The 22,684-nt window shown below is 48.7% G+C and overlaps 1 protein-coding gene, 1 long non-coding RNA gene and 1 other non-coding gene across 3 annotated transcripts; 2 read left to right on the top strand and 1 right to left on the bottom strand.

Moving 5' to 3' along the window:
- The first annotated feature begins 9,297 nt into the window (after nucleotides 1-9,297).
- On the top strand, nucleotides 9,298-9,368 carry Trnaa-ggc (transfer RNA alanine (anticodon GGC)). Its single transcript has one exon. It is a non-coding gene; the product is annotated as a tRNA-Ala (tRNA).
- A 604-nt stretch (nucleotides 9,369-9,972) lies between these two features.
- Nucleotides 9,973-11,232, bottom strand: LOC101962702 (ras-related protein Rap-2c). The gene has a single exon (XM_040275664.2). The coding sequence runs from the start codon at nucleotides 11,153-11,155 to the stop codon at nucleotides 10,556-10,558; it is 600 nt and encodes a 199-aa protein (XP_040131598.2). The 5' UTR covers nucleotides 11,156-11,232; the 3' UTR covers nucleotides 9,973-10,555.
- Nucleotides 11,233-11,268: 36 nt separating this feature from the next.
- On the top strand, nucleotides 11,269-14,359 carry LOC144377963 (uncharacterized). The gene is made up of 2 exons (XR_013439315.1): nucleotides 11,269-11,698; nucleotides 14,074-14,359. It is a non-coding gene; the product is annotated as an uncharacterized LOC144377963 (long non-coding RNA).
- The last annotated feature ends 8,325 nt before the right edge of the window (nucleotides 14,360-22,684 follow it).

The following is a 22,684-nucleotide window of genomic DNA, read 5'->3' as shown; positions in this document are numbered from 1 at the left end:
CCATAATCCCAGCCCGAGGTGGTTCTTCCAATGATATTTTGTTGGTTTTTTAACCATGTTCATACTTCACAATGATGAAGCACTTGAGCTTAGAATTACCTAGTTAGTGTCTTTTAAAGGAAGTGAAAAGGGAAAGGGAGCCTCCATCCAGTGGCAACTGGACTCCTCCCAGTGGCACATTGATGCTCTGGGGTTCCGACACAGGAAGCCCCATCTCCCTGCACAGATGGGACGTGGCCCCCAACAGGTTGTGACCCTTGCACCTAATGTTTTCACAACCAGTTAGCTGAAGAGCAGCCTCGTAGTTCTAAGAGGGTTCACACATGGTAAAGCCTATCTGCAGCCCTGACCTGCTGCTGGGGCACCTTCGGCTTGGAGAGGACGCTTGGGAAAGCCAGGGGGCACCAGCCCTGGGTGACCGTGCTCCAGATCCAGGCTCGGATCTGCTGCTTTTTGACTTTTAGTTTTATTTGACATCTGGCATCAGGACATTCAGTGCAAGCAAAACGATTTTCCATTTGTCTTGTGAATTTTATTCTGAAGTGTTAGCTATAGTCTTCTCTCACTGGGATAATTGCTCTTTATCGTCTTTCTCAAAAGTCAGTTCAGAGTAGGGGCAATGTCAGCCTGGGGAGGAAGACAGGACCTACTGTGGCAAGTGAATTTTATTTATTTTTCTTCCTTTTTAAAAATTTATTGTTTTTAGATACACATGACAGTGCAGTGTATTTTGACGTATCGTACATCCATGGAGTATAACTTCCCATTCTTGTGTTTGTACATGATGTGGAGTTTCACTGTTGTGTATTCATATACAAACACAGGAAAGCTATGTCTGATTCATTCCACTGTCTTTCCTATTCCTGTCTTCTCTCCTTTCCCTTCATTTCCCTTTGTCTAATCCAGTGAACTTCTATTCTTCCCTCCTACCCCTCTGAGTGTGTTAGCATCCACATATCAGAGAGAACATTTGGCTTTCGGGTTTTTTTTTATAGGATTGGCTATTTCACATAGCAGGATAGTTTCCAGTTACATCCACTTACTGGCAAAAGCTGTAGTTTCATTCTTCTTTATGGCTGAGTAAAATTCCATTGTGTATAAATACCAAATTTTCTTTGTCCATTCATCTGTTGAAGGGCACCTAGGTTCCATAACTTGGCTATTGTGAATTGAGCTGCTATAAACATTGATGTGATTGCATTACTATAGTATGCTGGTTTAAATCCTTTGGATATTTGCCAAGTAGTGGGATCATTGGGTAAAATGGTGGCTCCTTTCCAAGTTTTCTGAGGAATCTCCATATGCTTTCCAAAATGATTATACCAATTTTCAGTCCCACCAGCAATGTATGAGTGTACCTTTTCCACTACATCCTCACCAACATTTATTGTTATCTGTATTCTTGATAATTGCCATTTCGACTGGAGAGAGATGAAATCTCAATGTAGTTTTAATTTGCATTTCTCTAATTGCTATAGATGTTGAAAATATTTTTATATATTTACTGACCATTTGTATTTTTTTTCCTGTGAAGTGTCTGTTCAGTTCCTTTGCCCATTTATTGATTGTGTGTGTGTGTGTGTGTGTGTGTGTGTGTGTGTGGTGTTAGAGTTTGCAAATACATTTTTTTAAAAAATGAATATATTTTAAAATTCTTTTAAAATAAATAGATAGATAGATTGATTGATTTTTTTTTTTTTGGTTCCAGGGATTGAACTCAGGAACATTTGACCACTGAGCCACATCCCCAGCCCTATTTTGTATTTTATTTAGAGATAGGGTCTCACTGAGTGGCTTAGCGCCTCCCAATTGCTGAGGCTGGTTTTGAACTTGCAATTCTCCTGTCTCAGCCTCCCAAACTGCTGGGATTACAGGCGTGTGCCACCATTGCCTGGCCAGATTTATTTAATTTTTTATGTGGTGCTGAGGATGGAACCCAGTGCCTCACTCCTGCTAGACCAGCGCTCACCACTGGGCCACACCCCAGCCCCTGCAAGTGCATTTTAAAGGCCTTCTGAGGCCCTCAGTGTTTACCCATCAACCTGCTTTGTCTGAGTTCTTGGATATTTTAAAATAACACCAGCATTGAAGCAGAAAGACGACCTCTGACATAAGCACGCTTCTCACAGCCTGTTTCCAGAGGGGCCTACGAGAACACGCTCCTGAAAGACTTCTCTCTGTAACTCTAGGGAGGATTTTCTTTTAGCTCATTTTTAAAATGAGCTGGATTCTGACTGATTTCCCCTCCACCAGCCCTAGACATCTGAACATGCTCCAAGGTGAAATGAGCCCCCAAAGCCTCATTCCTCATTCTGACCTGTCCCCACTGAAGGACCATGTCATGGAAGGACCACATTACAGAAAGCTTTGCTGATGTTGATGTGACATTAAGGAATGTGACGGTTCCATCTTCCTACCCTTCCAATGCCCAGGCAGAAGCCGAGGCCCAGCTCTCCTCCATGGTAGCAGCGTGGGCTCAACCCTCTCCTCCCACTCTGGTGGGCCCCCAGAGAGCCCCTCACCCCCTGGTGGTGTCCCCTCCCCTGGGTGAGGACCTCCTTGGGTCAGAAGTGGGCAGGCACAGAAAAGCCCTTGGCCCCATGTCCTGCAGCTCTCCTTTCCCAGGTGCCTGCTGCCCTTGGGGAGTCAGGGACACCTCCCAGCCTCAACAGTGAGGCTTTGCCCCTAAGTTGACCCCCACCCCACTCTCTGATAGGGCACTGGACAGTGTCCTGGGGCTCCTGGCTAGCTGGTGCCATACCACAGCCACCCTAGGTTCCAGGTTCCCTGTGCCTGGGTCTGTCTTGGTATCTGGCTGTCGCCTGCCCTCTCTTCTGCAGGTGCTTGGAGTCCATGCCTCTGCAGCTCTTTGCTCTTTTCTGCAAAAGGCAGGGTCATGAAAGTTGAGGACCCTCTGAGCCATGTGCCAAGGACCCCTCCCAGTGCCCAGGTGCAGGAGGCAGACTTGGGAGCCCAGCTGTGCTTCTCCTGGACACTTGGACACCGTGGCTCTGGTGGCACCCTGGAGGCACGTCCCCGCCCACCAGGGGCAAGGCTTTATTATTCTGCAGCATCCTCAGGGGCCACGCCCAGACCTTCTCCAGTCCCTCCAGTACTGCTTATTTTCCTAAACATTTGGTTATGGCTTTTAAATCAGCACCTGCTAAATTACCTAGGGAGGGTTCTGCTGCCAGCACCCTGACTGCCATGCGATTGTCACCAGAAGTAGTGTGACCTCAGCACCATGAAGCAGCCTGGGCCAAGTGAACACCCCAGCTGAGGACTCCAGGGACACACCTGTCCATGGACAGCGACTCTCTCTACACCACAGCCCGCTGCAGCGAGGGAGAGCGCACAGCGGTGTTGGAAGGGCTGGGTGTGAGGAGAGGAAGGTCAACGGTTCATTTTCAGAATGTTATTTAGCCTTAAATACAAAACTGGGATGTTAGAAAGGCAGCAGGAGGGGAATAAGCAGAATGGAAACGTACCCGCAGTTAACATCAAAACGTGAAAACCCACAGGCCCTGACCAACAGGAGGGGAGAGGAAGGGGCCTGCCTCACCCCAAAGGCACTCAAACAAGAAGACTTTCCTGCCACGGGAGAACAAAGGGAGGTGGGGACAACTAGAGGTGCATTTCTTCAAACCACCCAGGAGGAGACAGTAAACCTGGGTGGTGTTCTGGAAGGCAGTGCACCCCACAGGACTCAGCCAGTGAGGAACCAGGGAGGGTCCCGTGGCTCTAGGGGGCAGATGTGAATGCACACACTCTGGGTGTGCCTGACCACAGGTGCCCGATCTCGCAGGACCGTGTCGAGGGCCTCGCTTCTCTGTCCCTGTGTCTCTCGGTCCATTCTCGGGGCTTGGACAGGTTTGGGTGGGAGTGGAAGGAAGCGAGTGCTCTGCAGGGGCGGCTGAGCGCCCCGGGGATCTTGCCTAGAAGGAGGACGGAGGAGGTGAGGCTGGGACTGCGAAGACGCGAGTTGGCTGGGTGGGGTGGTTTCTGTGAGTGGATGTATTCCTCCCTGCTGTGTCTGGAAGGACGAGGGGCTCCTGCTGGCCTTTTCCTGTCAGTCGAGTGGCCTCCGTGTTCCTTGACACTTTCTGTGCTCACCAGATCACCAGGGGGGGCCCAGCCAGCTCCCCGATGCCGGCCACTGCTCTCTGCCTGGCAGGCAGACGTGTGTGAGCCTGTGAGGCAGGAGAGCCCACCTACCTGGCCGCCCCCGTGGGAAGACCGTGTCCCCATCGCTGGACTGTGACAGCAGGAGCCTTGGCTGATGACTAGGCCGTGGTGTGCTGGAGGCTGTGTCTCCTGCTTCTGCCCCAGTTCAAGCCCCCAGAGAGCCTTTGGTCAGCTGATGGGGATGGACTACAGGTGGCCCAGGAGGGCACAGCACAGCACTGCGGTCCTGCTCAGCCGTGATGGACTGCCTAGAGTATCCCTCACACGCTTATGGCTGCACTGCTGGAGGCCGCTGGTGGGCAGACCTCAGAGGTCAGCCCCTCAGGGCCGATCGGCTCAACACCACACCCCTTCCCTGGGCCCCTCACATCCTGCTGGTCCTGGCCATGTTGTCCTAGCTCAGGACCCCTCTGAAGTGCCATCCTAGTTCCAGGGTCCCTCTCCATGGGGCTGGCTGAGGCTGTCAACAGGGTGCCCTACAGCTCAGCCTCCCCTCTGCCCTCCTGCCCCCCTTCCATCCACAGGCGCGTCCCCCAAAGTTCTGCTGCTGCCTCTTTTCCTTCTTCTTCGTGGTACTCGTGCTAAGCAAGCGCTCTACCACTGGCCACATCCCAGTCTTTAAAAAATTTTATTGTGACACAGTGCCCAGGCTGGCCTCAAACTTGTGATCTTCCTGCCTCAGCCTCCCGTGGAGGGAGGTGTTTGCCATTTGCACCTGTGCCTGATTTCCTCTAAACCTCCCTCTCTCTCTCTCTCTCTCTCTCTCTCTCTCTCTCTCTCTCTCTCTCTCTCTCTCTCTCAATAGGGTTTGAACCCAGGGGTACCACATCCCCAGCCCTTTTTTATTTTTCGTTTTGATACAGGGTCTCCCTAAGTTGCTGAGGCTGGTCTCAAACTTGTAAACCTCCTGCCTCAGCCTCCCGAGCTGCTGAAAGGAGCAGCAGGCCTGGTAAACAGCTCTAATAGATATCCTGCATGCTAAACCCAGAGTGTCCTCCTGAGAACTTAGCAGCCTTTTCTTTTATGAATTTTAGGTTAAAGAGACAGAGAAAAAGAAAGAGCTAAAGGGTAAAAATAAACAATATTAGGAAGAAAACTAGAAACCTAACCAGAGGTTCTACAATTATTAAAAATGTAGTAAGAGGTTGATATAAATGTTTTGTTCAATACATTTGAAAGGACATTGGATAGGTAGTTTCCTAGAAAATATAAATTAGGAAACTGAGAAGAGAATTTAAAACCTATGACAATTATGGCTTGGAGATATAGCTCAGTTTTGCCTCGCACGTACAAGCTGTGGCACCACAACAAAACAAAAATCCCCAAACCCCTAACAATTAAAGAAATTTTAAATTTTTTGCAAATGATGCATTTCAAAGTAATTTGTACAAAATATTGGAAGAGTAGATCATTTCAAATCTTTAACAGAACCTACCAGAGAAAAGAAAAAGACTATTAGATTGTGCATACTGTGTTGTGTGTGTGGTTATGTGGTTTAATGTTGGTAACGAACACGAACAAGGGCACTCTAAAGAAAAAACTCACAAGCACATCTCATTGATGGACACAGATGGAAAACTACAAAACACGTCTTAGCAAAGCTATATAAAGGTTTGCTTCAAATAACAACCAATTGAGGGCTGGGGCTGTCGCTCAGTGGTAGAGTGCCTGCCTTGCACGTGGGTTCGATCCTCAGCACTATATAAAAATAAGTAAAGTGTCCATCCACTACTAGAAAAAATTTTTTAAAAAATAATAGTCTATTGAAGTTAACCTCAGGAATGCAACGTGCTGAGTATACGGAATGCTGCTCTAACATTACCAAATGGATTGATCTCACCTCCCAGGTGCCATCAGCTTTCAGTTGACAATCTTGTCATCTAAATCAAGTCCTGTCTATACAGCTCCTCCAGTGTGGCTTCTCGAGGCCGGTACACCCACGACCCCACGAGGCGGCTTTCCCCGCTCTGCCTCCTGCCCGGCTCTGCTCTCACAGCTGTCCTGTACCATGTGACTGGTAGAGGAGCTCAGGTCCACGCCAACTCTGAAAGCCAGCTGGGCAAATATTGCAATTCTTTGACAGGTCTTCAGGTCTGCCACTAACTCTCCATGGCTTGGGCCTTACCCTCTGAGCTCTTGGCTCTGTTCCCTGCATTCTTTTTTTTTTTTTTTTTTTTTTTTTTTGAGACAGGGTCTCACTAAGTAGCTGAGGCTGGCCTAGAACCTGTGTCATAGTCACTGGATCACAGGTATACCTGGCCCCCTGAATCTCTTTTTTAAAAATTTTCTATTTATTTTTTATGGAAGAGAGCACACTTTGTGATCTCACAGTTTCTCAGGCTACTTCCTTTCAACATCTCCTTTTATTTTGTACTGCCCTGCTTTAAAAAAAATGTATATTTTTAAAGTTGTTGATAGACCTTTATTTTACTTACTTATATGTGGTGCTGAGAATTGAACCCAGTGCCTTACATATGCCAGGCAAGTGTGCTACTGCTGAGCCCCAGCCCCAGTCCCCTGCTTTGCTTTTTAAGTCCACACTGGTGGTATCTGTGCTGATATAATTCTTTCTAAACCTTTGTGGGCCAGACCATGGTGACCCACCACTGTAATCCCAGCCTCCAAATGGCTGAGGTGGTAGGACTGCAAGTTTGAACCGGACTCAGCATTAGAGAGCCTGGGTTCAAACCCCAGTCCTGGGGGCAAAGTCTGTGGCCTCCCTGTGATTTCCATTGAGCATTAGAGAAAAGAAACACAGGAAGCCTTTGGGATAGGTCCTTCTCTACCTTGGCCTCCTGCTGGCGTGGCCCCTGCTGATCGGGGCACACCTCCTTTTTAAAGGACCTTTGGTGTGACTGAGGATTACTGTGGGCACCACCTTGGATCTTTCTGGGTCTCAACAGGAAGTTTTACAGTCATACCCGTAGCTACACGGTGGGCCAATTCTCCTGGGTTCAGAATTTGTTGGGAAGCCATTTTTTAAAGGTAGTGTCTTTCATCATTTGGAGACACTGAGAAATTCTCACCAAGTACTGGTCCCTTTTCGGCAACCTTCCTTTTTTATTATTAATTTTTAAAAATTTATATATGACAGCAGAATGCATTACAATTCATATTACACATATAGAGCACAATTTTTCATATCTCTGGTTGTGTACAAGTATATTCACATCAATTTGTGTCTTCATACATGAACTTTGGTAATGATGTCCATCACATTCCACCATCATTTCTAACCCCATGCCTCTCCCTTCCCCTCCCACTCCTCTGCCCTATCTAGAGTTCATCTATTCCTCCCATACTCCCCCTCCCTATGAATCAGCCTCCTTATATCAGAGAAAACATTGTTTTTTGGGGGATTGGCTAACTTCACTCAGCATTATCTCCTCTAATTCCATCCATTTACCTGCAAATGCCATGATTTTATTGCTCTTCATAGATGAATGGATAAAAAAAATGTGGCATTTATACACAATGGAATATGACTTAGCAGCCTTGTTGTTCATTTCTCTTTTGCATATTTACTGTAGGCAGTGAGAGGGAACCAAGTGGTGCCTTCAGCATCTTGCTGGGAGACCTAGAGGGTCGCCCATCTCCAAGGGACTTTCGACTTTCCACAGGTCCAGAGGCTGTGCTTTCTGCCATCAGGTACAGAATTCCTTCCCCTCCAGTTTCCAGTAACACATCCCCGGCTTCTTTGTTCTCCAGGACAACAAGGTCCCTCCAGGGCACCTCAGCCTTCAGCTTCCACACTGCCCAGAAGCAGGTCCCGACGCGGCTGGTATAAAACATAAGCACAGGTTGTCCCCCGGTCCTGCGGGTTGGGGGCCTCTGCAGAGCTGCTGAGCTGGGTGGCCTTTTTGTCAGTGACATCCCACCTTTTTGCCCATGTTTTAAAAGAGGGCCACTAGGTCCAGCCCACCCTCGAGGGAAAGGGTTAAACAGGCGTGGGGACCAGCAGGCAGGAATCCCTGTGGACCTCTCAGGGGCTGCCCTGCACACAGACAGGGAGACCTCCAGCAGCAGAGAAGAGGCAGATCACACAACTGAAGCAAGTGTTTTAAATCCACCCAAAGAGTCCTCAGCATCGGCCTGAACACCACAGCCCTCCCCTGGACAGAGTGGAACTTCAGCCACTTGACACATTCCTGTGGGACTCCAGCGCCAAGAACTGGGAGGTCCTGGCACCTCCCCCACCCGGAGCAGGGTGCCTGCAGGAGGGAAGCAGCCCCTGGCAAATTCACTCTGGAGTCACTTAGGCCCGTCTCTGAAGGGATTGAGGCGACTGGTGCCTAACACAAGGAAGTTAGAAATTAGAAATACAGGAAGAGAAGGGAAATCCCGACTGCAGGTCTTTAATTTTATGTGGATCTGTACATGTGTGCACACGCACACCCAGAAAGCTGCTCCCAACGCACTCCTGAGGCTGGAGGAGCTGGCCACGTGGCCCCCTCGTTCATCCAGTTGACTGCTCAGCCAAAAACAGCCCTCAGTCGGAAACTTGGAAACTTGGATCCGAGTGGGAGTGTCTGAGGTCATCCCAGGGATCCAAAGGCAGAAATGGCCACTGGGAATATTTCCCTGGATGGAGCCCTTATATCCATGGGAACTGGGATGCAGGGACACAAACCTTCCCTGGAGGCCTCAGCGCAGGCAGATGGAGAGTCAGAAAGTGGGGTGTGTGTATGTGCGAAGGGGGGGACCCACTCAGCCACTCTGCTTCCAGTCACGGATGGGGCCAGCTCTCAGGGCTGGGAACAAAATGCTGTCCACTCCCCTGCCAGCTTTCCCTGACCCCTCCCCTCAGCAGGAGGGGCAGCTTTGACAGTGACAGTGACTCTGAGGCCTGGAAAGTGCTCCCCTCACTGATGCCTCACCCTCCCTCTCCTCTGAAACAACCCCTCAGAGAGGTGATTGACAGCACCGCCAGGAGGTGGCCGGGCAAGATCTAGGGTGCAGGAGGGGAGCTAGTCAGCAGCTTCTGCCTACCCCATCTCAGGAAGCGGGGGAAGAGAGGGAGAACTGCCGTCCTGGACAGCAGTAAAGCTCTGACACATAACCTTTACAGTAAGAAAAAGTCTATCTTCTATTAAAATACCACATATCAGGACTGGGGGTGTGGCTCAGTGGTAGAGTGCTTGCTTGGCGTGCAAGTAACCTGGGTTAGATTCCTAGCACCTCCCAAAAGTAAAATAATAAGAAGAACTGGGAATGTAGCTCAGTGGTAAAGCACTCCTAGGTTCAATCCCCAGTACCACCCCCAAATCACATATCATACAAATAAACATAGCCTCATAACCACTTTACAAATAACTTTCCTTTAACACATTATTTCAGATTATAGGCATAGTTTTGAGCTTCCTTTTTTATTTATTTATTTTTTTAGGAGATTGCTCAAAATGGCTTCCTAAGTTAAAAAATATATGTATGTTGCAGCTAGGGAGGTAAAATTGTTAATTTGTGCAAATTTATATAAAGTACTCATTTCAAAGGTCAGTTTTTAACATTTATCATATTATGTGAAAACTATACAAAAACATCCTTGCTGGTTTGCTTGTGTTTCAGGAGCTCTGTCACCGTTCAGCTATGCAGGTATTCAGACAAAACATCTCAACCTGGCCAACACTGGCTCCCCAAAGCACTTCTGCCAAAACACTCCCTATCAGCTGGACACCCTTCCCTCTAGTCACCAGCTTGTTTCCTGGAGAATAACTGGAAGCAGTGTGTGAAAACCTTAGGAATTACAGATTTACAGGTAAGTCAGACAGACACTCTAAAAACCATCAATTTCTAAAGCCATTTTTTTTTTATTTCCAATTTACAGTGGCAGAAATCGATTAGATGCCAGTTACAATCAGGCAGCTCTGAGCTCTTTGTGTGGGCAGTTGTCCCCCTCCAACAATATCTCCTTTCAAACCAACGTTGTGTATGTCATAACTATATTTAGAATAACGCCGAGGAAAATCTTACTGCTGCAATTCCAGGCTGTGAAGGAGAGGAGAAAACCTCCTGCAACGGGCACACGTAAAAGTTCAGGTGGCCGTCCTCAATCAAAGCAAACATCAACCGGGTGCTAATCACAACCACACAAGTCCATAACAAATTCCAATGAAAGAAAAGAAGGGTATTGTCTCCACACTGGGGGAAATGAGCTTTTTTTGGTTTCTTCTTGTAGCGCAGTCAGAGGTAAACAAAGTGGCACAGTTTGGGCCAGGGTTGGGCAGGCAGGCGGCCTGAGCGCCGTCTGAGCTGGTATGCAGAAGCACACACTTGTCTAGGCGTGGGAGCTTTCTTTTAAAAGGCACTGAGCACCGACACTGAGCTTCAGAAGTCACGAAGCGCGACCGACGCGGAAGATCACCGCGGCACACTAGCCGATGAACCTCTCGGACGGCCACGTATTATGGGCGTTGACCGGGACGCGGGGCGCCTCCTCCGGCGGGGCCAGGGCCTCCATCTCGCGCACCACCTGCGTGAACACGCGGTCCACCATCATCTTGCTCTTGGCCGTGACCTCCAGGAACGGGCAGCGCCACTCGCGGGCCAGCGCGCGGCCCTGCGCCGTCAGCACCTGGCGCTCGGCGTCCAGGTCGGCCTTGGTGCCCACCAGCACCAGCGGCACGGCCTTGGGCCCCCGCAGCCGGCCCATGCGCTCGCGCAGCGGCCGCACCGCCTCGAAGGAGGCCTCGCTGCACACGCTGTAGAGCACCACGAAGCCGTCGCTGTTCCTGATGTATAGGTCCTTGAGGGTGACCAGGTGGTCCGCGCCCACGGTGTCCACGATCTCCAGAAGCGCGGGCGCCGCGTTCACCTCGATCACCTTGCTGAACAGCTCTTCCACCGACGACTCGCAGCGCTCGGGGAAGCGGCCGCACGCGAACTGTGTGGCCAGCGCGGTCTTGCCCACGTCCATGCTGCCGAGCAGCACTACCCGGTAGCCCTTGGCTGGGCGCAGCACCAGGCCCGCCATGGCCAGGAGCGAGGGGACGCGCGTCCTTAGGGCGCGGGCAATGGCGCGCGGAGGCGAGGGCGGGCAGGGGGCGGGGTGGGTTTGGGGGCGGGCAGGGGGCGGGGAGGGCGGACACGGGGCGGGGTTGGAGGGCTCCCCCGGAGGCCCCGCGAACGTCTTCTGGGGCCCAGCAGGGGTGGGCGCCTTCCCTGGCGCCTGGACCTGCTCGCGCCTGGCCTGGATCTGCCCTTGCGGGTCGAGGTGCACCCACCCACCCCAGCCACCGAGACCGGGGGGCCTGGCTCTCCGCCTCTTGCCTCCCGCGTTTCTCTCAAGTCTCGCTCCGCCCCGGCCCGGAGTCCTGGCGGCGGCCAGCCCCACCAGTCCCTTCTCTAGGCCTCCCCTCTTCCCCCAGCCTCCGGTCATGGGTAGATCCCCCCGGAGCTGTCAGGCCCTTCTCGGCCTTCCCCTCATATGCCGCCCACAGGTCTGCTGGGGCCCCCGCAGTCAGTCCCTGGCCCTGCTCTGCTTACTGGGGGAGCCCCTCTGTCTGCGGATCAGAAGGTAACCTGATTCCTTCCAGGCCAACCCAGGAAATTCAGGGATTTCTCCAGCATTCCAGATGCAGCCTGGTGGACCTAGCCAGGCTGCCGCTCAAGGTCAGGCCTGGCTGGGCCTGTAGCTGAGGCCCTCTGAGCAGGGAGGACCCCAGGCTGAAGGGCAGGTGAAGGAGGAGCCAGCCAGGGAGCTTCACACTGAGGGTCCTTAATACCTTGCACCCTTGAAGTCCCTGAGCAGGGACCTGGGATCTTCATAAACTGTCAATCACAACCTCCCCAATTAAACCCTCCCAGGTTTTCCACTGGGCCCTCCTGATAAAATCAAGAATTTTCACTAGGGCCTCAGACCAAACCCAGGTCATTTTTGGAAGTGCAAAGAGTGCATTCAACAGTGGCTGTGGTCACCACCCACCTCCTTAGGTCCCTTCTACTCCAGTTGGATAACCTACTAGTCCTTGATTTCCTAGCCCCCTGAGGGCAGGGCCCCAACTGCTAGGATTGTCTTCCTAAGCTCCTCTGCCCTGGCTTGGTGCAGAAGCAACTGCCTTAGGACCTTAAGAGCCCCAGGGTGCCCTAGTTGAGAAAGGCTAAGCCTGCACAACCCTTTCTCCAGTGTGGAATATCCCTCAAGCTACCCTGGCTTCCTCCTGTGCAGCCTTGTCTAGGACGGGCCCCAGCAGGGGTTGAGGCCACTGTCCTGACTCCTGGGTGACAGAGACTCAGGGGCAAAATTTTAAGTGCCCACAGAATACATCCTGCATAGCGGTGTTTGTGGTCAGCCACAGAATATGCTTTCCTGTGAACACTGCAGAGAAGGTGTTGGTGTACAATCAATCCGTCATACATTGGCGATTACAGATAATGTGGTTTCTTAAAAAAAAAAAAAAAAGTAATCTTAAAGACTTTCTCAGATTGCCATGTAACAAAACTAGGGTTCAATCTGATAAATGAATCACCGCAAATGTTCCCTGGAGAAACACAAGTTTGGTTTCAGCTGCTTCCCACAAATGCTTTGAAAGAACACAGAGAATCCATAGCCCAAAATGTCACAGAGCACAAGAAAATTGCTGAGTGAGAACCATTGGGCTGTGCAGTCACAGCCATAGCTGGAAAACTGCAGCACTGGTATTATCAGGCTCGAAATAGTTACATCTTATGTGTTTAAAGAAATAAAAAAGAAACAATGTAACAACCACCAGAGAGCAAGAGACTGGGGGGGGGGGGGCAAGTAATTTGAAAGAGACCCCTCCCCTCAAAAAAATCCTTCTAGGAATGAAAACTATGAAAATTTTCTATTTTAATTCATGTAATATGTCCATTGCTATGTATGATGTTGTGGTATAATAAGGAATCTGCATTTGAGGCATAAATTATCCAGGGGCCTGTGCCTGGGAGGGGTCTGGGAGCTGGAACTAGGGAGGCCCAGAGCAACGTTCCCAGTAGTCACCACCAGCACCAGACGATGTGTCTTCCCAGCAGCAGAGCTGCCCACTGTCACTGGAGAGGGGTCCAAGAAGTCCCCCAGAAGGGAGAAGGGGATCTCACCTCACCCTGGAAGGAATTTCAGGAAGTGTCAAAGAGGCATTAAAAAGGATTTTTTAAAAAAGGAAAGCAGATTTCTTCAGGAAAGCATCAGTAGAGCAGGACACACACTCAGAAGGAGTGAATTGTGCTTTGGGGTCTTGGGCTCTTTTTTTTTTAGAGGAAATGTAGTAAACAATGCCATGAGAAGTATGTGGGAGTGACATCCTCCAGCTGGCTCAGCTCTCCTATTGATGGACTGGGGTCTGGTCTTTCAGGGAGTCTGGGTTAGGGCATCTAGTTAATAGATGATGTTTGGCATACACCTGTTTCATAAGCCTTTAACAGCATTTTCCCTTAGCTTTATTTAGTCTGAAAAAAGTGCTTGTGTAAGCCAGCAATGTATGTAAGCATGAATTATCTAGACTTGATACTCTAAGATGCTTGGCTTTTTAAGAATTTAGGAATTTATGTTAAGGAAAACAGGCATGGAAAGTAAAGGTAAGGGTGTTTATGGAGCTTCTTAGAGTAAAAGTTGCAGTTTCATGATTTGGTCCTGTGAGCAGCTGGGACACTTCTCCAGGTCCATGGTGGCCTCCAGGTTGCACTGTCCTGACATCCAACACCAGAGGCCAGCTCTGCCTGCTCATCTACCGAGCAGGACTTAAGATGAATGTGTAGCTCACCAATTAAGCAGGACTCCATGAATGTGCTGCTTTGATGCTTTAGGATGTCTGATTACACCATAATTGCAAACTTTGGTCCTAAAGATGAGTCTGAATTCTACAAGCCCCAAGAGAGTGCACTTTCCTATCTCACAAGCCAAGAGAGATAAGTAATTCAGCTTTGTCTTTTTAGCCCATGTTCAAAACCTCGCTGCTCTTCACACAGTGTGAGCTGAAGTTGTGCACCAACAAGGAGAAGGAGCTCCAGAAGCCACCATGCCTGTGTCTCCCAACAAAGCCTGTACCTCAACGGATGCCTTCATGATTTGGGCCATGACGCAGAATAAAAAGATGTTCATGGCAGGTGTGGTGGTGCACACCTGTAATCCCAGCTGAGGCAGGAGGATGGTGAATTCAAAGCCAGCCTCAGCAATTTAGCAGAACCCTGTCTCAAAATAAAACACAAAAATGGCTGGGGATATGGCTTAGTGGTTATTAAGCACCCTGGGTTCCATCCCTGGAATGAAAGAAAGGAAGGAAGGGAGCGGGGGAGGGGAGGAAGGGGAAGTTTGCCATGCTCTGGCTGTGATCCACCAAGCAGAATTTAAAGAAAAATTTCCAGGGCTGGGGATGTGGCTCAAGCGGTAGCGCGCTCGCCTGGCATGCGTGTGGCCCGGGTTCGATCCTCAGCACCACATACCAACAAAGATGTTGTGTCCGCTGAAAACTAAAAAATAAATATTAAAAAATTCTCTCTCTCTTTAAAAAAATAAAGAAAGAAAGAAAAATAAAGAAAAATTTCCAAGCATTAAGGCAAAATCTAGTTCCCCCACAGTTTTCCCATGGTTGGGACACCCTAACTGTGATGGGTACTTGTGATCAGAGCACCCCTGCTGGGGATCTTGTGGTCCATCTCTTCCTACATGTGGGGACAGCAGGAAGGCAGCACTGGCCTCTGAAGTCAGCAGTGCACTCAGTGTGTGCCCTGCTCCAGAGCAGGCCCAAAAGGTGATCTTCTCCACCAGCCCCTCACAGGCTGGGGATTTCTATGTGAAACACATGCCAGCAAGTGCTTCTTTGTCCAGGTGACCATAATTTGGAACCCTGAGTTTTCACCAGGCTCAAGGAGATGGTAAAAGGACAATAGTAGTCAGCAGAACCAATGAGATGTGGCCAAAGATTCTTTTATGCCTGAACCAAGACATAAAACAAAAGAAATGCTTTTAAGTTTTTCTAAGTGCTCCCCTGTGGCTAATCTGCACCTTTGTCTGATGCACGCTCTGACCTGCCACATCCTGCGAGTCCCATGTGTGGCTGGCTGGGTGCTGCCCTTGGGGATTGCATCCTGCCACGTGTGAAGGCAGCATTCCTTTCTTGTGCCCTGGGCCAAACCCAGGGTGAATTGCCTTGTCAGCTTCCTGTTTCTCCCCACAGTCACACACACCAACTGTGAAAATGTCTTCATGCCAGAGTTATATTTCCTTAGGCATAGAGAAATTGAAAATGGCCAAAATCTGGAACTATAGATTTATGTCCACCTCTGACATTTTTTCTGATAAATTAATGTCTAAATTGGGGCAAGAATCAGTTATTGAGAAGGAATATGTGAGAGAATATATGTGTATGCGCTTGTAAGTATAAGTCTGCCATATGTTGCTTGTCACATATATTTTCTTAGCTGCTGAAGAGAAAACATCCATTCCCCTTTTGAAAATATTTCTATTTCCAGAGTTGGAACTTATTCTTAAGTTATACTTGATAGAAAGAGTATTTTTATTCAAAACACATCAACCATTCTAATAAGCCCTTTTGTAAAAACCAACTCTAGGAGACACAAGTGCCTGGTGGATCCTGTTGGAGTCCTCTAGGGCATCTGAATAGTGTCACCAATTCTGCCCACACAGGAGTGATACAGGAAAAAGGGCACTCATCTGGATTGCTTTAGTTCTCCTGCCTTAAATAAATCCCAAACTCAAAAAGCATTTGAGGTAAATGTCATTAAATGGATTGGAATATGCCTCTTTATAGCTAAAAAAAAGAAAAAAAATAGAAAAAAACTCATAGATACCTTTATGTTAAAAAAAGAATACTGAGGAGTATATCTATGCAGATTTATTTCTGAAGATAGCTTCAATGCAAATTAATCAGTATACTTTTTCCAAAGTTCCCCAAAATGGCTTAGGATTCCACAAATAGAACAAATTAGATTCTACCCCCAAATATTCATAAGTAAATCCCACTGCTCTTAAAATAAGGCAATTGTTCCTGGTCCTCTGTAAATGGAATCTTACCTAGTAAATGCTGATGAAACTCCAATTTTTAGAGGCTATCTCCATGCATACGAGTAAGTGGAGATGGAAATCACAACCATCCAGTCATTGCATAGTAGGGATTGATTGGATAGGTGTAGACAGTCAATCAAGATATTTTTCACCAAAGCAGATGACTTTAGCATTGAAATTCCCAGGCTATCTGTGTTGATAAATTTAAAAATTTTTAATTTTCTGTGTAAACATGAAGACAACATGAGATTAGAGAAATATTTTCCTTCAGTTAATTTTTTTAACACAGGGGTATCACAGTGGAGAACCTAGACTATGCTACCTGTGTTTCAAAATAATGCAGTTCACCTAACCTTCAGCAGAACATAAGTTTTACATATTCTAGGTATAAAAATGTTTAATGATGTCTTAAAGAAGACTAGCGTCTTTGGGGGCACTTATAGCTATATTTTACTGCAAAAAAAAGTGGGAAAAGATATATTTAAGTGTTTTAGACAAATTTAGGTCAACCCAGATGAAAAGTTTAATTTCAGTTACTGTGAATTCTTTTGATTAGTTCTTTGCTTTTTAAAGAAACAGTTTTCATCTTGTTAAAAAAAAATTAGCTAGGAGGAGTTATTTAAAAATCCACAGAGAGGGTTGGGGTTGTGGCTCAGCGGTAGAGCACTCACCTAGCACATGCAAAGCCCTGGGTTCAATCCTCAGCACCACATAAAAATAAATGAATAAAATAAAGGTATTGCATCCAACTACAACAAAAATTTTAAAAAATCCATGGACAGGGTTAAAAATCTTCTATAATATATTTTAATGTATATTTTTGGGAAAGATGCTATGTTGCCAATTATTACGTAAGAAATCTTAAATCTACAAATTTGTAGATGTACAACAAAAGATTTTTTAAGAGAGAGAGAAGAGGAAAAAAAAATTACCTTTTATTTGTTTGGATCTCACTGTCAAAAGTATTATTTAGACCAAGAAATCCTGTGCTGATGACAACTGATCCCATATAGAGTGAAGGTCCTTAAGTATTTTGGAAGTGTTTCTAAAAAATTTTAGGGCCAGGTGGCACACAGCTGTAATCCCAGCGACTCAGCAGGAGGATCACAAATTCAAAGCCAGCCTCAGCAATTTAGGGAGGCCCAGTCTCTAAATTAAAAATAATAAATAAATAAATATGGCTGGGGTGTGGCTCGATGGTTAAGTACTCATGGGTTCAGTCTTGGGTACCAAAAATAAATAAACAAGGGCATTTTCTCCCTTAAAAAAAAAAGTTGCAATTTCCCCCCTCCCTGTTAGTATTCTTTCCGCCCAGGTTTTTTTCTTCTGTACTCCCTGAGCACCCACCCATCCCCCACACACTGTCCCTGTCCCCAGGCTTCTGTCCCTGAAGCCTGCAGGGCAGTGACAGCTTGGCCTGCTCCCCTGCAAACTTCAGCCCCTCCTGCGTGGGCCTGATCTGCCCCAGCCCCCAGGGCTGCCCCGTCCTGCCCTCCCCCATGGCCCATAGCTTCCACCACCCACAGTCCACGTGGCCCCCAAGGACAGCAGGACGCTAGACAGCAAGCCATGGCAGGGGTGGGTGGCCAGCAGTGACAATGGATGCCAGGAGACAGGGCTGGAGTTGGGGACACTCAAAGGTTGTGGGGACCTAGGAGTGGAGAAGGGGGGCGCTTCCTGAAGATTGTTCTGGGGGATTTTGTAGAAGAACTGGGTGGCAGTAAACTTCTGGAGCCATTTGGGTACTTCAGGAATTTCTCTTTGGGTAAGGTTTTGTTCTTGTTTTTTTTTTTTTTTTTTTTGGCACAGAGGATGGAACTCAGGAGCAGTAACCATGGAGCCACATCCGCAGCCCTTCTTAATTTTTAATTTTCGTTTTGAGACAGTGTCTTGCTAAGTTGTTTAGGGCCTTGCTAAGTTGCCCTGGCTGGCCTGGAACTTGTGATCCTCCTGGCTTAGCCTTCCCAGATACTGGGATTACAGGCATGCGTCACGAGGCCTGGCTGTTCTTCAAGTATACAGTTGGCCCTTCGTATCTGCAACACAGATTCTACCAACCTCAGATAGAAAACATTCAGGAAAAGCCCCTCTGTTTGTACTGAACATGTATGGGCTTTTTATTCTTTTCATCATTCCCTAAACAATATGGTGTAACAACTGGTTACGTAGCATTTACGTCACATCAGGTCTTCTCGGAAAGCCAGAGGTGAGCACACCAGAGGACACACCTAGGCTTCCTGCAGATGCTGCACCCATGGAACAAGCAAATGCAGCATCCAAGGAGCCTGTCCCCTGGGGACACCAAGGACCATTGCACAACCGCAACATATATGTGAAAAGTTTCAAAAATATGTGTATGTATGTGAGTGTGTGTGTATGTGTGTGTGTGTGTGTGAAACTTACACTTGATCTTTGCCATGGTTTCTGTCACAAGAGCACTCAAAACCTTTGGGGTTTCCAACTGGTGCCTGAGAGGAGCTGCCCACCTTATCCAGAGCCCCATCCTGGGCCTCAAGCCCTGGAGGACTGAGCTCATCACCCAGGCAAAGGGTCCCATAGTCCCTCCTGTGTACCTCCATGGAAACCTGCTCAAAGGGATTTGGAGAACTCTTGGGTTGATGCAGATGGTCCTATGATAGGGACCCTACAGATGTGCGCTGAGTGCTGCCTCAGGGACTAGTTCTCCTTTATACAAGGTGATAAATATAAGGAAAGTGCGTTCCCCACCTGTCCTTGAGCCTGTACAGCAGATCATGGAACCAGAAGGGGACTAATGCAGTGGGTCAGAAGTATGGTTAGAACTCACTCTGATCTGCAGAAGGGGAATATGGGGTCTGCGCCACTCAAACTTGAGTGGCAGGTGGCTGGGAATGGGAGCTGGAGCAAGGCTGTTGTCAGAGTTGTGAGAACAGTTGGTCTTTTTGAGCAGAAGCTTGAGGCAGCTGGAGATTACCCAGAGCTGCAGTAACCCGGGGCCGGTAACCCGGGGCTGGTCCTCACCAGAGCCAAAGGCCCTCCTGTGGTCAAGCAGGCTTTAGGCGTCCACAGAGCGTCTCAAGTTGAGAGTGGGCTGATTTGAGCCTGTTTAAGGTTTTTTGGTTTGGGTTTTGGTTGTTTTAGAAATTTTTTAAACCATAGATAAAAGCCAGCCGACCCCACAGGGCTTCTTACCACTCTTGCCACAACATGATTAAAGTGCCAGCCCTACCACAGAGCCCAGGCCTTGCCTTCCACACCCACTGCACCCAGGAAAGGCACTGTGACTGCACAGTGTGCCGAAGTTCACGGTCCACCCCCTTCCCAGCAATGAGGTCCTCACAGTGGGTTAGAAGGGTGTGTGACCTCTCCAGAAATCCTGCCCCATGTTCTGCTATCTGGGGTCACTTGTAGTGACAACTCTCTGCATTAGACTGGGACATGCTCTTGTGTGCAAGTTGTGTTTGGAAGTGGTCTCAGGAGTCAGGAAAGGGGACCCTGGGAAAAGAAACACAGGGAATCCATCGCCAGGGTGCATTGTAAGTTGGGCACTGGGTAGGATGTGCCCCAGAATTGCCCACTGGACACCCAGAAAATGGGAGCTTTCGTCCACTGGCATCCAGGCCAGCGCCACCTATGTCTGGCATGCAAAGGTGCGGCTGGCGGAGGGAGCTTCGAAAGCCCTGGCAGCAGGCAGACCCAGAGCAGAGGGCGGGGGCTGACAGGCCACTCCTGCACTCTAGTTGTCGCTGCAGCCATGGCCAGAGCTCAGGGTGGAGATGACAAGGGCACCGGAGCCTCGGGGCTCACAGTTTATAGATGCATATTATCTGCAAGCCGTGGCAGCTCCTGCTGTTCTGCTAGACTGAGAAGCAAAAGAAACACAAGGGGCACCTGACCTGCTGAAGTGCCTGGCGTGGCTCCCTTGGGTGACATGAGGCAGTGGTAGCCCAACCAAGCTGCCTGATCCCACGGGACATGAGGGTCGGTTAACTTAGGCCTTTTTATTGGAAATGCCCATTGATTTTCTCCATCTCTGATAAACCCCTGGGATCTCTCTCCCTTCTCGTTGTTCCTCTTGTAATTGGGGGTGATGGGTTTCCTACGGATGAGCTGCTTTGTGTTTCTGGCCTCGTCCCTTACCACTCTTCTCCTCGCCACCTTCTAGACACCATGACCGTCTGAAAGCTTGCCTGGCGGGGATCTGGAATGTCCCCCAGAAGGCTCAGTGTTGAAAACGTGGTCCCCATGCAGCAGGGTTCAGAGGTGGGGCTGGCAGGCAATGATTGGGTCAGGAGGGCTCTAACCGAGAGGTGGGTGGACTTGTGGGAGGTGGGGCCTAGTTGGAGGAAGCGGGTCACTGGTCGTGTGCCCTGGAAGGGTGTACCTCATCCCCAGTTCCTTCCTCTCTCTGCTTCAGGCTGCCATGAGCTGAGCAGCTTTCCTCCACCACAGCTTTCCGCCACGGACGGATCCCTCTGAGTTGTTCTTGTCAGGTGTTGTGGTCACGGCAACACAAAGACGACTAGCACTGTTTCATTACCGTGCCTGGCTGTGACCATCTCAGAAGCCTGGCCGGTTCTCCTCCTGGGCTGCTTTCCCTGGGGTCTGCCTGGCTCTCCCCTCACTGCAGTCAGGTCTCCTGCTCAAACTTACACAAAGGAATCTCCCCTTCACTGAGTGTGCAGGAAGAATAGTGTCCCCCTAAAGTCCACATGCTGAACTCCTAGCCCTCACTACTCCAGAAGGTGAGCAGATTTGGATAGAGAATCATTGCAGATGCAATTAGTTAATGCCTGAACAGGGGGGTCCATACTCCAAAATAACCAGTGTCCTTACAAACGGGAGATCTGGAGACAGACGGAGGACACCTGTGAAGGTGGAGGCAGAGATCAGAGCGATGCTCCTACAAGCCCAGGAAAGGTGGCTGGACCACGCCCAGAAGCAGGAGAGAGGCCTGGGGCAGGTCCCCCCTCCCAACCTCGGACTCAGACCCTGCCCACACCTCCACCTCAGGTGTCCAGCCTCTGGAACCTGGAGATAATCCATTTCTGCATCAGACCACGGGGTTCAGTTGAGGCAGCACAGGACATCAACACGTGGACCCGTAAGAGGGTCACCACAAACCAGCCCTTTCTGTCCTGTCCTGCTCTTCTTCTCCGACTTCTTCTCACAGCCTGTGACTTTATTGTTCAGGTCGATGGTGTCTTCACTGCAGCGTGGCTCCTGGGAGGTGGTCCCCAGTGCACCTGCAGCATCTGGCATGGCGAGAACTTGGAGCAGGTCCTCGGGATTGCAGCTCTGTGGGATCTCTTGGTTGGAAAACCTGAATTTGTCCCCACACAGGTGAACAATTAGGCAGCAGTTGGAGCAGAATGTGGATTTTGCACTTTCTCAGGTCATTTGGTTTTTGAGAATTGCCAGAAAACGTCACCAGCAAAACCAAAGCACATGGGAACCAGAAACATGCACACCTGCCACCTGCCTGCTGTCCCAGACTACCCTGGGCTGTGACCCACACCCACACACTCGGGGGTCATCTTCCTCCCATGACAGTCTCACAGCTGTGGCCTTGTCTACTCCAGCAGCAAATTCCTGGTCTTTTCATGCTCAGCGTAATACTTTATTTTTTTGTTTTTGGTACCAGAGATTGAACCCAGGGGTGCTTAACCACTGACTGCATCCCTAACCCTTATTATTTTTTATTTTGGGCAGAGTCTTGCTAAGTTGCTGAGGCTGCCCTCAAACTTGCAATCCTCTCGCCTCAGTCTCCTGAGTTGCTCTGATTACAGGCATGTGCCACAGCACCTGGCTTTATTGTAATATTTAAGATTTTTTTTTTCAGTATTGGGAACCCAGGGCCTAGTGAATGCTAGGCAAATACTCTACCACTGAGCTATATCCTCAGCAAATTTCTTTAAAATATAACATATAAAACAGTTCTACCATTTAAAAATTTTTGATTTGTAGATAGACGCAGTATCTTTATTTATTTTTATGTAGTGCTGAGGATCGAACCCAGTGCCCCACACATGAAAGGCAAGTGCTCTACCACTGAGCTACAACCCCAGCCCCCATTTCTACCTTTTTTTTTTTTTTTTTTTTGGTATCAGAGATTGAACTCAGGGGCACTTGACCACTGAGCCACATCCCCGGTCCTATTTTATATTTTATTTAGAGACAGGGTGTCACTGAGTTGCTTAGCACCTCACCATTGCTGAGGCTGGCTTTGAACTCCTGATCCTCCTGTCTCAGCCTCCTGAACTGCTGGGATTACAGGCATTTACCACTGCACCCTGCTCAGATCTTTTTATTAGGTTTCTCCTTTTTAAAAAAATGTGTCACTGATGAAGTGTTTTGAGCATCCTGCCCCAGCTGCATTTTCCCCTGTAATTGCTGTGGTTTTACTGGTACAATTTTGCATTGTATGGTAAATTTTAGGAACACATACATTGTATCATAGGTTTGTTGAGTGACTCAATAAATGCTTGCCTTCATGAATTAAACCCCAATTTATCTGGTAGATCATTTTTATGGTATACTAAT

The sequence above is a fragment of the Ictidomys tridecemlineatus genome, chromosome 5 (assembly GCF_052094955.1).
Source record: "Ictidomys tridecemlineatus isolate mIctTri1 chromosome 5, mIctTri1.hap1, whole genome shotgun sequence".
NCBI lineage: Eukaryota > Metazoa > Chordata > Mammalia > Rodentia > Sciuridae > Ictidomys > Ictidomys tridecemlineatus.
This window is presented reverse-complemented; position numbering and strand designations above follow the sequence as displayed.

Bases quoted from the DNA above. Each gene is read 5' to 3' on its own strand.
- LOC101962702 (XM_040275664.2), bottom strand. From the start codon at position 11,155: ATGGCGGGCCTGGTGCTGCGCCCAGCCAAGGGCTACCGGGTAGTGCTG.